The sequence below is a fragment of the Protopterus annectens genome, chromosome 11.part0 (assembly GCF_019279795.1).
Source record: "Protopterus annectens isolate FY-2018-M chromosome 11.part0, PAN1.0, whole genome shotgun sequence".
Taxonomy (NCBI): domain Eukaryota; kingdom Metazoa; phylum Chordata; order Ceratodontiformes; family Protopteridae; genus Protopterus; species Protopterus annectens.
In genome coordinates this window covers 1,100,089,489-1,100,111,923 of record NC_056745.1, presented here as the reverse complement: position 1 = coordinate 1,100,111,923, position 22,435 = coordinate 1,100,089,489, and the positions used below count along the sequence as shown (strand labels likewise).

General features: G+C 40.1%; 1 protein-coding gene across 1 annotated transcript in view; it reads right to left on the bottom strand.

Moving 5' to 3' along the window:
* EPS8 (epidermal growth factor receptor pathway substrate 8) overlaps positions 1–22,435 on the bottom strand; it is a 2,217,981-nt gene that overhangs the window by 823,152 nt on the left and 1,372,394 nt on the right. Inside the window, exon 5 of the mRNA XM_044087279.1 lies at positions 5,928–5,995. Coding sequence (XP_043943214.1) covers positions 5,928–5,995 — 68 coding nt within the window. The remainder of the gene's footprint in view (positions 1–5,927; positions 5,996–22,435) is intronic.

The following is a 22,435-nucleotide window of genomic DNA, read 5'->3' as shown; positions in this document are numbered from 1 at the left end:
TATGGTATGTCCTAATGTGGTTATTGTAGGAGGATTGAAAAACAAAATGTGTTTCCCAATACACCATGACTGCATTGGCATATGCCCCACCACGAGGTGAACCCATGGAAATACCCCTTTTCTGTAAATAGTACTTGTTATTGTTATATAATTATTACTAAGTACTAGCTCTAATAGCTCCAATATTAGGGTTATAGTATCATGGGAGGTCCTATGTTCTTTAAGTATTTCATGGACCCACTCCAGTCCAATGTCCTGTGGTATAACTGTGTAAAGGTCACATACATCTATGGTCACCAGTATATCTGTTTGGCTGCATTGTATTTTGTTTAAGGAAGCCCAAAACGTCCATGAGTCCTTATAAATTTGAAGTCCTTTTAGTATTTTCTTTAATTCGCAATCTAAATATTGTGAACAAGCTGAGGTTATTGAATCCCTCCCATCCACTAAAGGTCTCATAGGGGGATGGTGTAGACTTTTATGGATTTTGGGGATTCCAGAAAACACTGGTATTCTAGGGGTCAGAATGTTGAGATAGTTGTATAAGTGTATATCTATCCTTGTTTCGAGGAAAATGTCACTTAACTGAGTATAGATCTTCCTATATGCTCCATTTAGTTCATTAAGTGTAGTCTCCCCATATGTGTCGGTCTCTAGCAGTTCATTCATTTTGTTATTGTACATGTCCAAGCTCATGATGACTACCCTACCCCTCTTATCAAGTTTCATAATTCTTATTTTTTCTTTTTGCAAATTCTTTACAAGTTGCGACTCATTTTTGTTAAGATTCATCTTACCATCCAAGAGCCTGCTTTTACATTTATGCATGCTCATTAAATCTAGTTCACATAATTTTTCATACATGACTAGTCTAGGATAGAGGGGTGGGTTAAAAGTCGAACTAATCCCATATGTGTTCTTAGTGTGGATGTTGTCAACATTATTTTGATACAATAAGGAAAGGTTTAATTTTCTCAAATACAGCTTTAAGTCTATCATGATGTCAGTAAACTTAAATGAATGGGTTGGAACAAATGTCATGCCCCTGGATAACAAGTTTGCAACATCAGTATCAACATGCACATGAGAGAAATTATAAACTTTAAAGTAATTTTGCACATTCAAAACGATGGTACATCCACCAAATTGGCTTTCATGGTCATTTAAAATCACACCATCGTGGTCAACAACCTGATGCAAAAAACGTAGGTCCTCCCATTTTTGTTCCTTGTTCTGGTTCCCTGAAACACCACTCCTTGAAACCCCAGTTGTTGCTCTTGTCTGCCATTAGAGTCATTCTTATTTCTAATTCTCTTTGACCTTCTTAGCCCTGGGTATTCATGGTCATAGTCCGAGGTTGCTCCATGTTCTTCTAAGTCAGCTAAATTCTCCAAATCCTGGTTGTTGTCATAATTATTTACAGGAAAGTTTTTTCTATTATTATAATGTCTACATGTGGTCTGAAAACTGGGTGGTTTTGGGTATACTGAGCCGTTCGCATACTCATTTATGTCCCCGTTAATCTTATTGTTTTTTCCAGTTTTTAACTTTTCTATGTACTGCTCTCTGCTATTATAAATTCTCAGATGCTCATACTTGAGTTGTTCATAAGAAGCATCTTCTCTTATGTTTTTGTCCAAAACAGTCAAGTCTTTACTGATGATTTCTACCTCTTTTCATTATATTTAATAAGTAATTTGAGCAATTCAATACCAAACCTGTCAAACATTTTTAACAGGTCAACATGTAAAGCTGAATTATTAGACAAGCCAGTGCAGTTTTTTACACTTCAACATCTTATTTTCAAAACCGTTTAGCTTACCCTTCAAGGTGGAGCCAGTCCATTCCTGTCCTGGAATAAAGGAAAAACCAACGCTCAACCAGTCTAAGTAATGGAATTTCTCTCCTGTTGGAAAAAGCAGTTCCTTGTCTCTGAACACCATTAGTATCAATTCCTTGCCCAGGCGACTTCCCTAGTAACCCAGATGGTGTATTTCCAGCTGCAGGACCAGAAGGTTTCTGCAAACTAAGTTGTGAAGCACCAGCAAGACAACAGTGGTGTAGAGTTAAAATCAAATGCTGATCCTCTGGCTGCCCCCTGTGGATGATTCACAGTGGGAGGAATTTCTCCAGCTGAACCAATCGGTTCATATAGGTAGTCCATCCGTTGGTTAAGTTGCATTATTAAAGCTGTTAAGTTACTGATGCTCTTCTGAAAGCCATCTTGTCCATTGGGATTGGAGAGCTGGGGGGAATCTAGTGCACTTCCAGAAGCCATGTGCAAAATTACTTTAAAGTTTATAATTTCTCTCATGTGCATGTTGATACTGATGTTGCAAACTTGTTATCCAGGGGCATGACATTTGTTCCAACCCATTCATTTAAGTTTACTGACATCATGATAGACGTAAAGCTGTATTTGAGAAAACTGAACCTTTCCTTATTGTATCAAAATAATGTTGACAACACCTACACTAAGAACACATATGGGATTAGTTCGACTTTTAACCCACCCTTCCATCCTAGACTAGTCATGTATGAAAAATTATGTGAACTAGATTTAATGAACATGCATAAAAGTAAAAGCAGGCTCTTGGATGGTAAGATGAATCTTAACAAAAATGAGTGGCAACTTGTAAAGAATTTGCAAAAAGAAAAAATAAGAACTATGAAACCTGATAAGGGGGTGGGGTAGTCATTATGAGTCTGGATATGTACAATAAAAAAATGAATGAACTATTACAGACCGACACATATGAGGAGACTACACTTAATGAACTAAATGGAGCATATAGGAAGATCTATACTCAGTTAAGTGAAATTTTCCTCGAAACAAGGATAGATATACACTTATACAACTATCTCAACATTCTGACCCCTAGAATACCAGTGTTTTCTGGAATCCCCAAAATCCATAAAAGTCTACACCACCCCCCTATGAGACCTTTAGTGGATGGGAGGGGTTCAATAACCTCAGCTTGTGCACAATATTTAGATTTCGAATTAAAGAAAATACTAAAAGAACTTCAGATTTGTAAGGACTCATGGACCTTTTTGGCTTCCTTAAACAAAATACAATACAGCCAAACAGATATACTGGTGACCATAGATGTATGTGACCTTTACACAGTTATACCGCAGGACATTGGACTGGAGTGGGTCCACAAAATGCTTATAGAACACAGGACCCCCATGGTACTATTACCCTAATATTGGAGCTATTAGAGCTGTTATTTAGTAAAAACTATATAACATTCAATAACAAGTACTATGTACAGAAAAGGGGTACTGCCATGGGTTCACCTCGTGGTGGGGCATACGCCAATGCAGTCATGGTGTACTGGGAAAAAACATTTTGTTTTTCAGTCCTCCTACAATAACCACATTAGGACATACCATAGGTTCCAGGATGATATTTGCCTTATATGGAAGGGATCACTGGCAACACTCGAGCAATTCCTGGAATACATAAATAATACCACTTCATTCTTTAAATTCACTTTGAATGTGAACTTCAATTTTATTAATTATTTGGATGTTCACTTATTTCAGGATAAAGTGAAAGGGAGATATGTCACCACGATTCACAGGAAAGAAACTAATTCCTTTCCTTCACTACTGTAGTTCACATCCCCAGCATCAAAAAAGGTCTGTAGTGAAGGTGCAGTTAGGGCAGCTCGAATGGTCACCAGACACGAAGATTTTATTCAGGAGAGTAATACTTTATGCTCAATGTTCCTTAAAAGAGCATACCCTGTAGAATTAATCAATGACTTGATTCAGGAAGTCACAAGGAAAAGAAGGAATGGACATTTTCAGTGCATTCTGGGAGATGATTGTCACTCTACAGACGCAATAGTAGAAGAGGTTGTTTACTCTATGGTAGAGCCTGGTATAACTACAGACATGCAAAAGTATGTTACTGAACAAGTCTTCGAGTTTTCAAGATCTTTAACCATTACATTTCGTGAAGACTTTAGAAAGTTAAGGTCCATATTTGAAAAGAACTCGCCTATATTAACACATGACTCTAACCTTAAAAAACAAATAGGTGAAAGACCCGACATTACCTACAGAAATGGAATGAATTTTAAAGACATATTTAAGGAGAAACAGTTTATAAATAGTCATAGTACGCATGGTATGTTTAAGTGCGGGGCATGTGCAAGGTGCCATAAAATACAAGTAAACAATTTTATGGTACGAAATTCTACATACTATATAAAGGGAAAATATAACTGCAATTCAAAAGCAGCGATTTATTTACCATTGTGTGACTCATGCCCAGCCTTTTACATAGGTAAAACGGAGAGGAAATTTAGTCAACGGATTTATGAACATGACTATGCTATATGAAAACATAATTTAAATAATGCCTTAGCTAAACATGTTTGTGACAATTTAGAGCATCAGTTTAGATTTTTAGTCCTTGATCAGGTTGAAATTAATGACAAAAAACCATGGAGGCTACTTTTAGAATCTAAGGAACTTAGATGGCATATCTGTTTGCAGGCTGACAGTTGGCCGGGGATAAATGAGCGTAGCTCCATTACCCCAGTGGTAAGGTTAAAACCACTGGAGAGAAAAAAACTTTAGCACTTTATAGTCATTATATTTTATAGACAAGTTTTCAGTAAGGCTTATTCAGTATTTTATTAAGTTTTTTTACATTAGAAAGCATACATATATACAATTCTTTAGGTTTTATTATGTATGTGGTACCTTTTAGGCAAGCTGTGGTGGTGGGTTCATTGATTGAGTTGCATTTTTCATCCAATAAATTTGAACTACTTGAGTATATAAGGAAGTGATGTAAAGAACATGGTGTCTGATGAAGTTTAATACTTTATTAAACAAAAGCGCTTACCAGTTACTTTATCAGTGTTTTTATCGCTTAATAAAGGGATGTTATTGTTCCACTGCTGCCTTCCATCATTCTGGGAATACTGTTGGAGTGTGTCTGGGAGACTAGTTCACTGCTTCGTTTTTTTATTCAGTTTTTGTGCTTGTTTTCAGTTTTGGTGGTACACACACACACACACACACACACACACACATATGCACTTTTACTCACTCACTTTACACACACATACACACACACACACACACACACACACACACACACACACACACACACACACACACACACACACAGTTTTTGTGAACTAGTTTAGCACACGATCAAACCTGACCTTTTATAGTGACAGCTTAGGTTATATAAACACATGCACATACATTTATAAATTTATACATGTTTATGTGCATGTATTATATACATATGCACACACAAATATTGTTCTGAATGACATCAATGACTGCTTATCTGCATTAATCCTACTCAGGATATGTAGCTTGGTGCAGTATTGGTCTACAAATGATCTACTGCATGTTCCTTGTTCTTTACTAAAAGCATATGGACACAATGAGTCTGAGATGTTACTGACCAATGTTCAGGAATGCACAACTGAAGTTATAACAACTGGGACAGTGAGGTTCAAGGAGTCTCTAAAGGACTGCTGACCTTAATGCGCAAGAGAAATTATGGATGGTGTGAAGATAGTCACTGCTGTATTGCAAGTTATGCTTGGTTCACACATGTCTGTACTTGACCGCATAACTGCCAGGTGGAATTTTGCTGGCAAAACAAAACAAATCCCCAATAATATCAGTGCACCTGTTAATTTTATTTTATTTGAAAAGGGTGACCAGGATAGTTTGACTGGTTAGAGCCCAGTTTCAGAAGCAGTCTTCAAAGAAAAATCTCCAACAATACCTTACAATCAAGACTGAGACAACTCACACAAACGTGCTTGAACCTCTGTGCTACTATTAGCCACTGGATGGCAAATGGACACCTCAACCACCATGGTCTGAGAGGACAGAAGTAAAAAAAAGTGAAAATATAAACATAAAAGCACTGTTCTCACCTCAACCCGATACTGGGAGGTATCTGGTAAAGAGTTAATACTGTTCTTCGCATAGTTCTTGCGCTGCTCTGTATGAAACAATAAAAAACTTCAGTGCTAATTAATGCATACAACAAATAGCAAAGTATATTAAAAGCAATACTTCAGTTAATTTTTATCGACAATGCTAACATCAGTATTCAGTCAAGGGCATGATATTACTTAAGTACTAGAAAAAAATGACTGCAACAGGAAAGGATAAGAGATTACAAAAAACAGCAAATAATGTCCTTGTCACTAAAGACTGATCTGTGGAAGATAACAATTACCACATCTCATGTAATACAACCAATGAGCCAACCATTTTGAATCAGCATATTATCCTCCTCATGTCAGGATGGCTTCAATAACTAGGAAAAACTGCAATATAAATATAAACCCAGTCATTAAGATGAATAACAAAGCGTACACAAAGTCAAGCCCACTTATACAGATGTTTTTAAGTACTTGTAACAAAAATAAAGTTCTTCTATGCATGTAGTCACCACACAAGATCTTTGAGGGAGACTTCTAAACAAGATGCACAGTCATCTCCTAAGTACTTCCTCCTGCCATGGTGCTCCACACTGATATCTCTGGCACCTCAAACTGACTGAGTAAATGAGGAAAAAAAAAGTCCATCTCTCAGATTTGCACATATTACAAATATATGTTGAGTTGTTTCAAACTTTGGGAAAACTCCGAAGCAGTTTAGACAGAAGTACTTGAATGGGGTTAGACACACACAGACATGGAAATGCAGACATCAGGATGCTCTACAACAGAAAACTCGGAAATGCAAATCTAAATAATTGGGCTTGGAGAATATGTGGGCATGGATGTACTCCTATATCTTGCATTGGAGTAAGATTCAGTTCTTGCTTGCTAACTTGTAATAGAATTAGAAAGAAGTGAATACATTTCCAGATGACAATTCAGTACAGCTTTGCAGATAGCTCGTCTTCCTTATCCAACGTAAGAGAAATGAAAAGCTATTCATTACTGTAGTTAGCTTTAAGCAAGATCACATAGCACTACAGCCAGCAGGGCAAAAAGCCACTTTTCTTCCCTATTATATCCTACCAGAAAGGCAAAAAGGTGCTTCAGCAAAACCTTCTTAATTAGCTTGTCCAAAAGTGAGTATCATTTCCAAATGTCTCATAGTTTCCAAAATGTCTCATAGTTTCCATGAAGGACCATATAAGGGGCTTCATGTACAACAGCTTAGAAGTTATGAGCACAAGAAGGAACGCCAACTCCTTGAAATGTGCCTAATACTTTTACAAGTGACCAACCTTACAGGTAGACAACACAGGTTGTCAGTCAAAAAAGTGTAGTCCAAGGGAAAGCAAAATTGCCCAACATGTTCAGTGTGCACTGAGAAGGGGACACAGCTATACCACTTTTCCCTAGCAAATCTACTTACAGAAAAACTCATAGTTTCTACTGGTACTTTCATTGCTAATCCCATGTAGAAGACGACTGCCACATAAAACTATATCATTTCATTTTCAATATTTCTTTTTCTGCTGCACTATGACCCTAACATTAGTTGGAAACTCTTGGTATCGTCAGTGCAGTTTTCATGTGACTGGTGGTTTACTTCTTTCACACGTTGTAGTGACCTATTTAATCTGCATCAGTTATACTAGTATTACTTTATGAGATAGTCTGCATTTGTGAAAACAGGAGAACATGCTAACTCCACCCTGTTTGGCTCATTTTACTGGTTTTAATAAAGTTTAGCTTCTTCATGGCTTTGTATCAGTTCTTATCTATTTTTAAATATTTTAATGTTGTCAGTTACTAGTGGTAACAAAGAAATGTGACTGGACATGCTACATGTAGCTCGATATGGGTAAGATGAATGGGAAGTCCTATTTGATAAAAGTCCCCAAAAAACTCAATACAGTGTTACTTTCTTCAAGGGTTTCAGAAGAGTAGAAAAAGTATAGTTGTGTACACTTACCATAAATGTAGATGTTATCAACAATGCTAACATCAGTATTCAACGAGGGCGTGATATTACTTAAGTATTCACTGTTGCAGTCATCGCATTTGGATTATCTGTTTGCAGTAGCCCTCAGTTGGCCTGATTATCAAAGTCATGGGTCCTGCGTCGGTTGCCGTCTCATCTTCCATGACGTCAAGTCGTCAGAGGTATAAAGCATGCAGCCGACGCCGTTACATCAGTTTTTCTTGCCCCAGATGTCAGGTCCCCCCCCCCAATTGGATGCAATTAAATATATATATGCAAGGTTATACCGCCAACAAAAAAGCAAATACACCAAAAAACTTTTAAGCATAGTAAAGGAGACTAGAGGTATAGCCCAAAGAAGTCAGGGGGCTGGAGGGAGAGTAACTAGGACTGCAACAGTGAATACACTCGAACATCTACATTTATGGTAAATGTATACAACTGTACCATGTTCTTCGTGTTTCACTGTTGCAGTCATCACATTTGGGTAGATTCCCAAAGCTAAGGATGGTAGGAGGAATTTAGATAGCATTTGGACCAGCTATAAAGCCCTGCAAGACTGCAGTGGCAAAGCCAGCTCTGGATTTAAAGAAAATTGGCAAATGGTAATGCTTGGTGAAAGTATGTACAGAACTCCAGGTAGCAGCTTCTAGGATGAACCTGGTAAGGACACCTCTGAAAAAAGCTGTAGAAGTAGATGCAGCCCTGGTTGAGTGTGGTCTTATCCCCCCCTGTGGGGTAAGTTTTCCATGGTGCTTAAAACAGAAATAAATGCAATGGCCTATCAATTTAGAAATGGTTTGCTTTGAAATGGGCCTTCCCCTCTGCCCTTGCAGCAAATGCCACCAGCAGTTGTTCAGATTTCCTTTGAGGTTTTGTCCTGTCCAAGTAAAATCTAAGTTGTCTGTGCACATCTAAGGAGTGCAGTATCTGTTCTCCTTTGTTCTGTGGATTAGAAAAGAAGGTTGGCAAATGAATGGACTGATTAAGAGCCACACTGAAAATTACCTTGGGCATGAAGGAGGGATTGGTCCTGAGGGACACCCTGTCCGCGTGAAAGATGTTGAAAGGCTCCACTGCCATAAGGGTCTGTAATTCAGATACCCTTCTGCTGAAATAATTGCTAAAAGGAAGGCTGTTTTCCAAGAAAGGAATTTTAACTCTGCACTTGCAGCTGGCTCAAAAGGAGGTAGAGTGAGTTTTTCCAATACAAAATTAAGGTCCCAGGCTAGAGTTTGGGCTCTCCCGGGTGGTCTTAAGTTTTTGGCTTTTCTGAGGAACTGTTTGAGCAGTGGATGAGAGAAGAAGGGTAGTTCTGTGTTGTAATGAGCTGAAATGGCTGAGGTATGAATTTTGATGGAGGAAAAAGAAAGGCCCTTGTGAAGCATCTCAGTTAAGTATTGAAGAATCTGAGGTAAATTGGGCGCTGCTCTGCCTATCCCTTGACTTTGGTTGCAGGAACAGAATCTTTTCCATTTTTCAGCATAAGATTTTCTAGTGCTAGGCCTCCTTGCCTCCAAAATGACATCCAACACTTGTTTACTGAGGGATAGTAATGGATTAAGTAACTAGCCAGGTTGCCAGGTTCAGGGTTTGAAGCTGAGAATGCAGAATCTGGCCCTCCTGCTGGAACAGCAGGGTAGGGGTCTGAGGCAGGTGCCATGGAGCCAGCAGTGACACACTGCACAAGAGGGGGTACCCAGTGTTGGCATGGCCAGTTTGGTGCAATCAGTATAGTCCTTGGCGTGTCTTGTTTGATCTTTAGTAGTACTTTGGAGAGAAGAGGCAGAGGAGGAAAGGCATAAACTGATAGATTTTTCCAGTTGAAGGACAGGGCATCCACTTTCCAAGCTTGTTTGTAGGGAGCCCTTGTGCAGAATTTGTCCAGTTGGTAGTTCTGGGGAGAGGCAAACAGGTCTACATCTGGGCTCCCCCATTTGTTTATCAACATGTTGAAAGTCTTTGGTTCCAGTTTCCACTCGTGTGGGTCCATGAAATTTCTGCTTAGTTCGGCTGCCAGTGTATTTAGCTTTCCTGGCAGGAATTGAACCTGTAGATGCACTTGGCAGCTCAAGGCTGTGTTCCACAGAGCCATGGCTAGTCTGCAGAGGGGGTATGAATGGGTACCCCCTACTTGTTTAAGTACCACATAACAGTGGTGTTGTCTGTCTTTACCATTAATTGTCCTAGAAGAATGTGATCCTTGAAGGCTGTCAGTGCATTTTGTACAGCTAACATTTCTTTTTGATTGATATGCAGGTGCATTTGACTTGGGTTCCATTTGCCTTGAATGCACTTCCCTGCCAGGTGAGCCCCCCACACATAGTCTGATGCATCTGTTGTTAGGGTTTGGGCAGCAGGGGGTAGAGTGAATGGTAGTCCCTTGTATTGGTGGCAGGCCGCTGCCCACCAAAGGAACTAACTTGTAGGCAAGGTATGACAGGAATCATTGCTTCTAGAGCCTGAGAATGCTGACACCACAGGCTTTTTAGATACCATTGTAGTTTCCTCATATGCAGTCTTGCATATGGAATTGCAGGAGACCATGAACCCCAAAGGCTTGCAGTATTTGATTTGCAGATAGCAGGGTTTTTGTGTCCATTAGTTTGAAGTAAGTTGTCAACTGAATTTATTTTTCTGGCATGAGAGAAGCCATCTGGGAAGTTGTGTTCAAGCTTGCTCCCAGGAATATAATTTGTTGACAGGGTGCAAGATGTGATTTCTTTTCGTTTATGGTGTATCCCAGACACGTTAGCACCTTTTGTCCAAATGCCAGATAATTCAAAAGTATGTCCTGGCTTTCTGCCTGAATTAGACAATCATCCAGGTATGGGTAAATCTGAATATTTCTTTGCCTGCAAAAAAAATAATGACTGGAGCTAGCCACTTTGTGAATACTCTGGGCACAGTAGATAAGCCACAGGGCAGTGCAGAGAACTGATAATGCATATAGCCTGCTTTAAAGCGTAGGTAACTTCTGCAAGACTCCCTGATTGGGATTTGCAGGTAGGCTTCCTTTAGATCCAGTGTTGCCAACCAGGCATCCTTGCCTAGCATAGGAAGCAACTGGTGAAGAGTTAGCATCTTGAATTTTGGGATCACCAAAAAGGTGTTTAGGATAGAAAGGTCCAGGAGAGGATGCCATAAGTTGTCTTTTCTGGGTACCAGGAAAAGTCTTGAGTAGAAGCCTTGTCCCGTTTCCTCTTCTGGTACAGTTTGCATAACCCTTATGCTTAAGAGAGAAAGGACTTGCTTTTGAGCCTCTACCCACTGATTTGGGGGTAGATCTGGCCAACCGTCTGGGGTTGGTAACGTGTGGAATTGAAATCTGTATCCTTGAGAAACTATATTTAAAACCCATTTATCCTAGGTAATGAGTTCCCAGTTTTTTGCATGCACAGCAATCTTTACCCCTAAAGGGGCAGTCAGTTGAGAAGGGCTTGGAAGTTTCAAAGTTAAGTCATTGAGACAGTTTACCATGGGGGGGGGGGTCTTACTACTCCCCGATTTGGAAGTGGGAGCCCCTCACTGCTTAGTCCTGGGAGTACCTTGGGACTGAAGCCTGGGTGTTCTGCTGGTTCTGAGTTTGGACTGAGAAGGCCTGGAAGAGGCAGGAAAGGACCAATTCTTAGAGGGCCAATGCCTACTAAATCTTGGAGGCTGTACTTGTAGGAAATCTTTAACAGTTTGCATAGTTAGCTTTTTCCTCCATCTTTTTAAGTACTACTTCTGCTTTGTTGCCAAACAAGCGTTCCTGATTTAAGGGAGCATCCAGCAATTTAGCTTTAACATGATCTGGCAAGGATTGCTCCTTAAGCCAAGCATGCCTTCTAAGTACAGACCCAGTAACAGCAGCCCTGCAAGATGCCTTTAGTGAATCAAAATCACATTGCAAAGTATGTTTTCCAACTTGTTCAGCAGAATGCATTAAGTCCTGTAAATCCTTATTTTCAGCACAGTCAGGAATCAACATCATTTTCTGTTTAAGCAATCCAGTAATATGCTGTTGATACGTTAACATATGAAACTGGCAGTTTAAGGCCCTAATAGCCAAGGTTGCAGAAGTGTATACCTTCTTACCCCATCTATCCAGCGCCCTGGAATCTCTATCAGAGGGAGTAGGATTTTTGGCAGAAGTAACCTTAATGCCCTTGGATCCCTGTGAAACAGTCTCAGGATCCGCAGTAGGATTTTTAAAAAGGAACTTGTGAGAGTCAGGAACCCTGTAATATCAATCAGGTTTTCTGGGAGCAGGAGGTAAAGAGTCAGGGGCCAAGCTAGATTCCGAAAAGGCATCATCAACAATGTCTAGTACTGGGGGATAGCTAAAGGCCTGTGCTGGGGCAGGAGTAAGAAATCCCTAAGTCCCTTTTTAGAATCAGAGTAATCCTGGCTTTCCCAGTGAAAATGTTCCCTAAGAGTATGCAAGGTTTCACCAAAAGAGAAATCCTCTGGAGGGGAAGCAAAGGAAATAGAGTCCTCTGCATCAGAATCCTCATAGGTAGATAAGGGTAAATCCTGGTCATCCGAGGAAACAGAAATTTCAGAATCCTGATCAGAAGTATCATAAGCAAATTCAGTCCTAGGTCTCTTAGAGGGGGAAGGTTGGCTTCCCCTGATTAGAGTAATAAGGTCCTTCAGCCATTCTTATCATTTGTTTTTTAGGCATAGAGGCCTGACCATGCAGTCTGGGCATCGGTTTTCTAGGCATGGTTCAAGTTTTAGGCCTTGAAGAAGACGATGGCGTTGGTTTAATATGCAAGTCAGTAGGCCTGAATACACCCTCAGAAGCCGGTGTCTGCACAGTGGCTTCGGACCCATCCAAGGCAGAGACATCTGCAGGTTCCACAGTTGAAGCATCTCGCAACATACCAGACTCTGAATGGGTCTCAGTAGAGGCCTGCAAATCTGAAGTAGTGGTTATTAGGGGCTGCGAAAGCACCTCACTGAGTACCGGCGAACTGGCGACTAGCTTAGGAGAAGCGTTGTCGGCAGCTTTGGACCTAGGTGGCCTGTCTCTGTCTTTATCTTTGCATTTTTTCAGAATGTCGGTAGTTGGATAGCTTACCGAAGACATCTCTGGATAATTGAACAGAGTACCAAAATATTTAGAAGCATAAATATACAGACACCAAACAGTTTGTTGTTTAAATAAGGCACAAAACCGACAGCGAGGTACGTCATGGTCAGGGCCTAGGCAAGGAATACAGTACGAAAGAAAATCTTTATGAGGTATTTGCTTTCCACAAGAAATACAATTATTGACTTTTACTGACATCGGTTTAGAGCAAGAAAAAGTTTCCCCAATGGGGTACTTAGCTTTAGTTGAAGACTTCGGTTTTGAAACTCGAAAACGAAAATTACAGGAGTCGGCCGACCGGCACTTGTGAACTGCTTCTGCTTCGGGCAGAGCACAGCAAGAAAGACTGATGTAATGGTGTCGGCTGCATGCTTTATACCCCTGACTACCTGATGTCATGTAAGATGCGACAGCAACTGACGCAGGACCCAAGACTTTGATAATCAGGCCGACTGAGGGCTACTGCAAGCAGATACCCAAATGTGATGACTGCAACAGTGAAACACGAAGAACATCCAAATGCTACTGATGAAGATTGTTGCATTCCTTTTCCTAGTGCTGCACTGCATACAGGTGAACTGCTTCAGTTTAAACTTGCAGTGGTAGCGAATGTCGCTAAAAGAAGTCACTACTTCCAGATCCTAAAACATCTGTATAATAGTAACTCCAATTATGCCTTCAAGGTATGTGAAAAACAATGTACAAACCATTTCAAACAAACCAATTCAAAAATAAGCCAATACAAAAGAGGCTGTAATAAACTTATGTCATCAGCATAAGTTATGAGCTCATACTAGAAACTTCAAAATAAGTTTGCTGCAAACACATACACACGTACATCAGACTTCTTTTTTGAGTACCAAATCAGACCCCACTCAAACACAAATCTGAATTCATACAGATACCTTACTAAGGGGATACCAGGCCTAAACAACATGACCTACATGGATCAATTCAAAGTCCTGCCACTGCACTCTGTATCTTACAGACTTGCTAAGATGTGACCTTGTCTGGCATCCTCTGATCCATTACTGATGGATATACTGCACATTAGCAAGTCAAATGGCATCAGATATACTTGGTTTAGGAATCTGTACCTCTTCTGCAGCATCAGCAAAATGGTTTGGAGGAACAGATATACCTCGCAGACGATATTGCTGCTGTGGAACAGACTCCCCATCCACATAAATCAAAGTTCATCCCTGTCCATTTTCAAATGCAACTTAGATCTATGGATGCGAGACAGAAAATTTACCCCTGGACTGCCCCTGTACTACTAATGGATGATGGCAACTCCAAAAAGCCTTATCCCAAGCATGGGTCCCATCAAATTATCTACTTTATGATCGCTGTATTCTTATTAGGGGTTAAATTTATTTAAGGCCAATCTATAACCAAATGGGACAGGTTATTTAGAGCACAAAAAGGGAAATTGTGTAGGGTTAAAATGGCCTGAAAGGTCAGCTTGCCAAGTATTTACCTATGAACCTGTACAATGGTACAGTATAAAAATCTTGAATAAATCAGGGTTGCTATTATGAAGTGAAATGAAGTATGAGGCCACCAGTCTGTTCACTCAGATATACTCAATGCCCTGACATGGTCTTAAACATAAGCATATCTGCTAGCCTGTCTAACATGAGCAATGCCTTGTAAACAGCAATTAAAAAGGTAGCAGATTTAAGAGTGGCCATTAATTCTATGCTCTTTTGACAAATCTCTTAAACCTATAGATTGAACATCCTTTGCAAACTTTGTCCACAACCAGTTTATCATAATGAAAAATATCAGTGGGACCAACAGTATAGAAGTTAAGGTGCAGGATTACTAAATAGTACACCCGAGTCTGAAACCTGGTTAGGGCACAACTGGGCAGCAGCATTTACATGGAAGAAAGGCCTGGAAGTTTACTTTTAGGTGATTTATGCCTGGCTTACAAGACATCCGCAAACCCCAAATGTACGAATCTCCTACATATTAGTAAGTCAAAGAGTACCAGAAAAACAAGGTCTAGGGACCTGAATTTTGTCTGTGACTTAAACAGAACATGTTGAAGAGACAGTTATGTGCCCCAGAGATAGCCCTTGTTATGGAGCAGGCTTTCCATTTGTGTGAAGCTGAGTTTATCTATTATCCAGTTTAAGCACAACCCAGATAAGTGGATGGGGAATAGGAAATTTACACTGGACCTGCCACCCATGTCCCTTATGGACAAATGTACCTTATAAATTCCTGGCCCTCAATGTTCTATTTGGATACAGGACATCATTATTCTTTTGGGAAAACTTGGCTAGGCTTAGAAAGGCCCCAATGGTCATTAGCCTAGTAACAGTTTATGAATCAAATCTATTAAGTCAGGAAAATATCTATATGATTCTTTCTGCGACCTCTCTTACCATAAATCCTCCTTTGTCATCACATCCCTTAACAAGACCCCCATCCTAGCTGAACCCCACACTAAGCTCCTAGGCACAGTTATCGATGATGAACTTAAATTCAATCTCCATATTCAGCAAAATATTTTAAAAAACCACCAAAAACTTGGCCTACTTTACCGAAATAAGAAATTTCTTAACTCAGAAGCTAGACTCTCCATAGCTCAGTCTCTCCTCCTTCCCTCCCTTCTCTATGCAGCACCTATCCGCACCTCCATTCACTCCACATTTCTCTCCAAACTCCAACAAACTTACCGTAAAGTAGCCAGATTTGCCACTAACTCTCCACACAACACACACCACTGCCTGGCACTCAACTCTCTTAAATGGCTAGAATTCCTCCAGCAACTCCAAATGTCTCAATTTCAAATCATGCACTCTGTAATATACAAACCTACATCCTGCCTCTCTGTCTCCTTCCCGGTTTCCTATTATACCCCAAACTGCACTCTCCATACATCAAATCAACACCTCCTTGACATTTATAAACCCAACAAATCTTTTAGAAAACTACTTTACAAATGCAGTGTAGCCCGAGGATGGAACAAACTCCCCTCACATATAAGAACCATCTCCCACAATAAGCACTTCAAAAAAGAGCTAAGACTACATTTACTTAGCATAAAGTCTTGTCCCTGTTATGACCCTACCTAACCCATTACACCTCTTCACCCCCCCAAGCCAGTAATAAACTACACTCAGCTAGGTAATTACGGTGGCATAGCTGCATCTCATACCTAGCTGTTAACTCTTGTTTTTGAGGTACACTTTCATTTCCATTTTTTACTTGTCTGATACAAAAATTGGCTATATATGTTTTTATCTTGTTCACATTTTTTTTTCTGTACATCTCAACTACCTATAATTTTATTACTACTGGTATTTGAACCATTTTCTTTTTTATTAATTAACTATGTTAAAATTGTTCTTGGTGTCTGTAAAATCTCTGGAGCTTTTCTTCTCGGGTCTCCAATGAAAATGGGCCACTGGCTCAGTCGGACCAACCCGGTTAACAAATGTCAAATAAATAAATAAAAATAAATAAAATCATAGGGGCATCTTTCATTTTGGGCCATATCCAGAACTAGGTGACCTAGGCAGCTGTCTAGTACCCCATTCTGGCTGGGGGTCCTGCCAACAGCACTAAATTTAAAAAAGGTTTTCCTACTTTGTTCAACCTGTGTGTACTGTTGCTTTAAAAACTAAAAAAAACTCCCTCTTTGTCTACTTTCATGTCCTGCTGCTTCCTGCTTTCAGCCAATTAAGACACAGATGGCATGAGATTTAAGCAGAACGGGCAGGCATATACACCAACAAGTTCAGCAGAACAGTGTGTTTACTTGTTTATACCACAGGCACAATTTAATTTCTTTAGGCAATAAACACCATGCATGTATGAACATTCATTATTAGAATGGATAGCTGTTTCTTAATGCACAGCAGAACAGATCATGCAGGTTTCTTAATGTATAGCCACAAAATGGACCATGCAGGAAAGAGAAAAAAAGACTAGAGAGCAAATTACAGCAGAATATGCTTCTGCAGGTATGAGCATTTGTTACGAGAATGGATAGGGACCAGCCAAGCTGTTTAAGCATTCATTGTGAGAATGGATATCAACCAGCCAAGTGTGTGTGTAATGCCCAAGTTAAGGAGAGCAGCTTAGTTATGTGACTTCATCAGGCTCAAACCCTGTACCTTGATTATAGAAGGCAAGAGCCTTAATCTCCGTCACCAAATGCCATTAGCTTTTTTTCTTTGGTAAATCACTGAGGATCACAGTCAATGTCAGTCATTATAGTTTTTTCTGTTTCACAATATACATGTTGATGTGAGACATGTTCTGATAATGTTTTAAGAGATTTAGAGTTGTCTTCTTTTATTTGTCTCCACTTTTGCAGAACATCTCTTACTTTGCCTGATATTTAAAGCCCTGCCCTCAAGCAAGTCACTAATCAGAGTGCGTTTTGGAACAACTAGAAATTTGGGTTAGGCTCCTCAATGATCCCCTGGACTGCAAGCTTAGTAATCAATATGTAGGGTGTTGGATAATGTTTAAGGGGTTTACCTTAAAGACACAAGGTACAAGGTTTGATTCTCACATTTAGGAAGCATGGCTAGATTTAAAAAGGCACCCTGGAATTGCTGACTAGTAATTACCTATGAAACTGAGTAGTTATAGTGTAAAAGAAGGAAACTGTTTAACTCTTGTCCCTTTACTGTTTTCCATTTTTATAACAAATTCCCCTATGACTTACAGCAGTTCCTGATCTTGCTATATGCAGATGATATGATAATGTCCTACTGCAGCATCTCTCTTCAAACCCTGAAACACCAACTACAAGTGCACCTCAACTCACCTCTATCTGGACTACAAACAAAAATCATATTCTACAACTTATCCAAGACCAAATGTACAATCTCTGGGACAAAACCTAGACATGCCAAACTCACCAACTCCTTACATATTAAAATAAAGGACAATACTTACATTACGAATGCAGATTCCTTTAGATTCAAAGGATTACGGCTGGACTCGTCCCTTAGCTTTAATATGCACATTGACAATGGTACACAGAAAATAAATTACTTTCTATTTTGGGCGATGAATACATCCAACTTTATGTCACAGACTGGCAGATTCATCTTGGGTAAAGGGGTCCTTTTCTCACAGTTGGAAAATGATCTGCAACTTATCACTGCTTCTTCAAAAAAAGAAGAACGCTACCAAAACTCTTTCAAATAAAATATAAAGATTTATCACTCTCCCAAGATAAGAACACAGCTGTCTAACAATAGAAAAAGCCAAAAGACTTTCTGCCAGAAAAAGGACATATGTCTGACTGGCCTCTCAGTTTACTCCTCTACTTTGATCCCTTTACTCCTTTAACTGTTAAACTCACCCTAAAAATATCCTCCCATAACCCTAAAAGATGGAAGCATGGTGAACCCAGTCTTGAAACTTGTTTTCTTGTAACAATCACCTCTTACCTATAATAAATTGAAACCTTTTAAACCATTCTAAATGCAAATGGCAGCATTCAAGACACTTGACACCTTAATTTGCGTCTGTTTTCATTATATTTTCACATATAATGCTCAGCTCAGTAGCCCACAAGCACGACTCTTTTCAGTCCTATGCTAACTTTCAACCTGTAGCTCACACACACCACCCATCCTCCTCAATTTCTTTTCCCTTAATCGCATTTCCAAAAACATATTTTTGTGTATATGTGTAAACATACAGCACTATATACGGTAATGAACTAAACGGTCTTTTACAACCCTTTAAGAATGTTACTGAACGGTGTTACATTTGAATAAAATCAAACAAGAAATATAATGCTCTTTACTTCACTTTTAGATCATGCACGCATTACTTTGTTCTGATATTTCTGTAACTCTGAGCTGATACTGAAATTGGTGATCTACCTTGGTAAAGAAATTCAAATAAAATGTCCAAAAATTCAGTTGAGTACTTTGGTGTGTTGTAAGTAAATTAAATAGCATAATAATTGTTTTTACTTTTATTAAAGTACTTTGAACAATTCTATCAACTCATAGGTAGGTAATAAGCTATTGGCCCTAGGGCCTGTACAAGCCTAGCCAAAAAGGTACCCTGGCTTTCACCACCCAAGAAAATTATTTTCCTGTAACCCTGTTGAGCACAGCCACAGGGGTGATCCCCCGGGGTGAATTTCCTATTTCCCATGCAATCACCAACATTTTTCTTGAAGAGTGCTAATGAGGAGCTTTGTTTGATATAGATAGGTAGTTTGTTCCAGAGTATGGGAAGTCTCTGGGACAGGAATCTATCCCTCCAGCATGTTCTGTTTATTGTGGTGACAAGGTTTAGGTCCCTAGAGAGTGTAGCTCGGAGGGACTGGGATTTCTTTAAGTGGAGCATGTCCACCAGCTCTGGGTTTGACATAGCTTTGTATGTTAGGCAGAGATCACCTCTGAGTAGGCGATATGCGACAGAGTAAATCTGGAGCTTTTTGAGACGGTCTGCATAGGACATCTGTTTGAGGCCAGTAATCCTCTTTGTGAGGTATTTCTGCGGTCTTTCCAGTTGTTGTAGATGACTTGTGAGGTACATACCGAAAGGGGCGTTGTACTCTTATAATGGGTCTAATGAGTGACAACCTCTTTTTTCCTGGATGAGAAACCTTTTGTGATGAGGTGTGCCATGTAGAAGGATTTCCTGACTACTGTGGTGATGTGATTATCAAAGGAGAGACGTCTGTCCACCTGTGTCCCAAGGTCTCTTATCACACCTATGTGGTAGCTCATGGGTGCAGAGTTTTTACCAAAGGGGATGACAATGCACGTTTTGGAATTGAGCTTGAGGCCATGGCTTTGACACCAGGCATCTGCCTCAGTGAGGCCCTTTTGTAGGATGTCCACATCATTAGGAATTTCAATTATGGCTCCTAGTTTGCAATCATCTGTGAACTTCATTAGCCAGAGACCTTCTGTGTTAGCCTGTACTTCTGAAGTACAGGCTAACAGGAGAGGACCCAGGACTGAACCCTGTGGTACTCCACTTGTCACTGGTCTGAAGTCGGATTTGGAGTCTGCTACTTTCATAGTGTGGGTTCTGTCAGTGAACAAGTTGGCAACCCATCTTGTGACATAGGGATTTATACCTAGTTTAGTGAGTTTATAATTCCAGAGTGGGGGGTGGTATAAAAAGCCTTGGCGAGATCTAGATAGGCTGTGTGAACCACCTTACCCTCGTCTACAGCTTTGGTGACTGCTTCAAAGAAGTCAATCAGGTTTAGGAGACATGATCTGCCTTTTACAAACCTGAACTGGGTGGGGTCTAGAGTTTGGAGATTACCAATGTCTTTGTTTATAAGTTCCATGGCCTTGCAGGCTCATTAGGCTAATGGGGTGGTAGTTCCTGGGGTCCGTGGTGGCTCCCCCTTTGTGGAGTGGGATAACCGTCACTGTGCACCATTCAGTGGGCACAAAGCCTGAGGTGAGGCTATGATTGAATATGGTGCTTAGGTGGGGTGCCATTTCATTCTGTAGTTCATGTAGAATGCAACCTAGGATGTTGTCAGGTCCCATGGATGCTGTGTTCTTGGCTTTGGAGAGTGTGGTTTTTATCCATGATTACAGAAACTCTGCATTTTCTGGTATAGAGAGGGGCCCTTTAGGGGGGAGGGGAGGTAATGTTAGCAATGAACCTATCTGCCAGGATATTGGCAATATCAGTTGGTTCTATATATTTAGTGTTATTGTGCTGCAACTCAGAGCAGATCTGAGTGTTGCCATTGAGATTCTTGACATAGCTACTGAATGCTTTGTGGTTGTCTTGAGAATCAGTGGCGATTTTGTTTTCATAACTAGCTTTGGAGGATTTTATGAGGGTTCTCAGCTTCTTACTGAGGCTGACCAGGGAGTTCTTCCAGTCATGGGATTTTACTCTTTTTAGCAACAGTTTCTTTCTTCTGTTGTAGAGTTTGTTTATGGCAGGGGATCACCAGATTGGCTTCCTTTTTTTGGAGGATAGCATTTTGGTTCTGTTAGGGATAGCACGATCCATGCACTCGTACAAGTGCTTATAAAGTGCATTTGTGTAGGATTCAGCAGTCGTACCTCTATTGTCCGTCTGCATGGGTGTTGTGAAATTTGCCAGTTCTATCTTAAGAAGCGTGAAGTTGGCTTTGGAGAATTTTTTTACGGTGGTTTCTCTAATGGGGGGTGGGGGCAGGATGTGGATGTCTAGGCTGATTAGCTTGTGGTTGGATCTGACCAACGAGGAATTAACCTCTGGTGGGGAACACCGGTCACCCATGTAGGTAATGACCAAGTCTAGGATATTGCTGCCCCTGGTGGGGGTGTAGATAAGTTGATCCAAGGCGTTGGAATTTATGAAGTCCAGAAAATGTTGAGCAAAAAAGAGTTTGTACACAAGTAGTTTTCCCAGTTAATGGTGGGGTAGTTGAAATCACCCATTATTAGGGTATTGGGTTGCACCCTAATATTTTCCAGTGTATCAAGAAATGAGGAGTGGGAATCCTGGGGCATGGTGGGGGATTTGTAGCAAATTACAATTTGGACTGCGGTCTTCCCCAGAGTTAGTTGCACGTGGACAATCTCGGATGCATTATGCTGAGCAATTAGCCTGGAGGTGTGGATATCCTTAATGAATGTAGACATGCCTCCACCTTTAGTGTTTCGTTCCAGGTTGGGTGGCCAAAAGGTGTGGTATGAATTATAGCCTGCTAATGCTAGGGTAAAACTCCTTTGTCACTTAGTGCATTTGGAAGGGCTTCTGTTAGGAGATTTTTTTTTCTGGCACCATACTTAGAATTCAGTCTAGAGTTATTTCAATATTACTGTTTTTGTTAAATCTAGTGGGACATCTGGTCAGCTGAACAACACTAAAAAGGTTACCCAACTGGGGTATAATTGTTGGTTTATGGAAGCTCTACTATTCTGGGAGACTACTGGCGAGGCCATGAGTGTTTACACTGAATAATCTTAGTCCTAAACTGATGTTAATGGTATGTGGAGTTGCTACACTGTTGGAGAGAGAGGATGATGATATAGCTATAGGAGGAAGGTGGTACCAGGATCTGGATGAATAAAAACTGTGGGGAAACAGATGAAGCAATAATAGCAGGAGAAGAGAATTAAGTTTTGGTTGTATTATGCAACGTCTTTTAATGACTGTTTCCATAAATGCTTTACTGTGCTATGACTTATTAGTTAGTAGTAGTATTTCTGTATATACTTGAACAAGGATGAGGCTATTAAGCTATAGTGGTAGACCATACCTCTCAACATCTTGGCACAAGAAATCTGGACAAAGTCTAAACTAATGGGGGGACAAAGGCAAAAAATAGGGACGAATTTTAAATATTGCCCTTGTAAATGTAGAAAGTTGTTAAAATAGGAGGTTTTGTATTAGCATGCTTTTTTGAAGGATATAAAGTCTAGAACTAAATGTATGCCATTACGTAGTGACTTCAAACCGCAATGG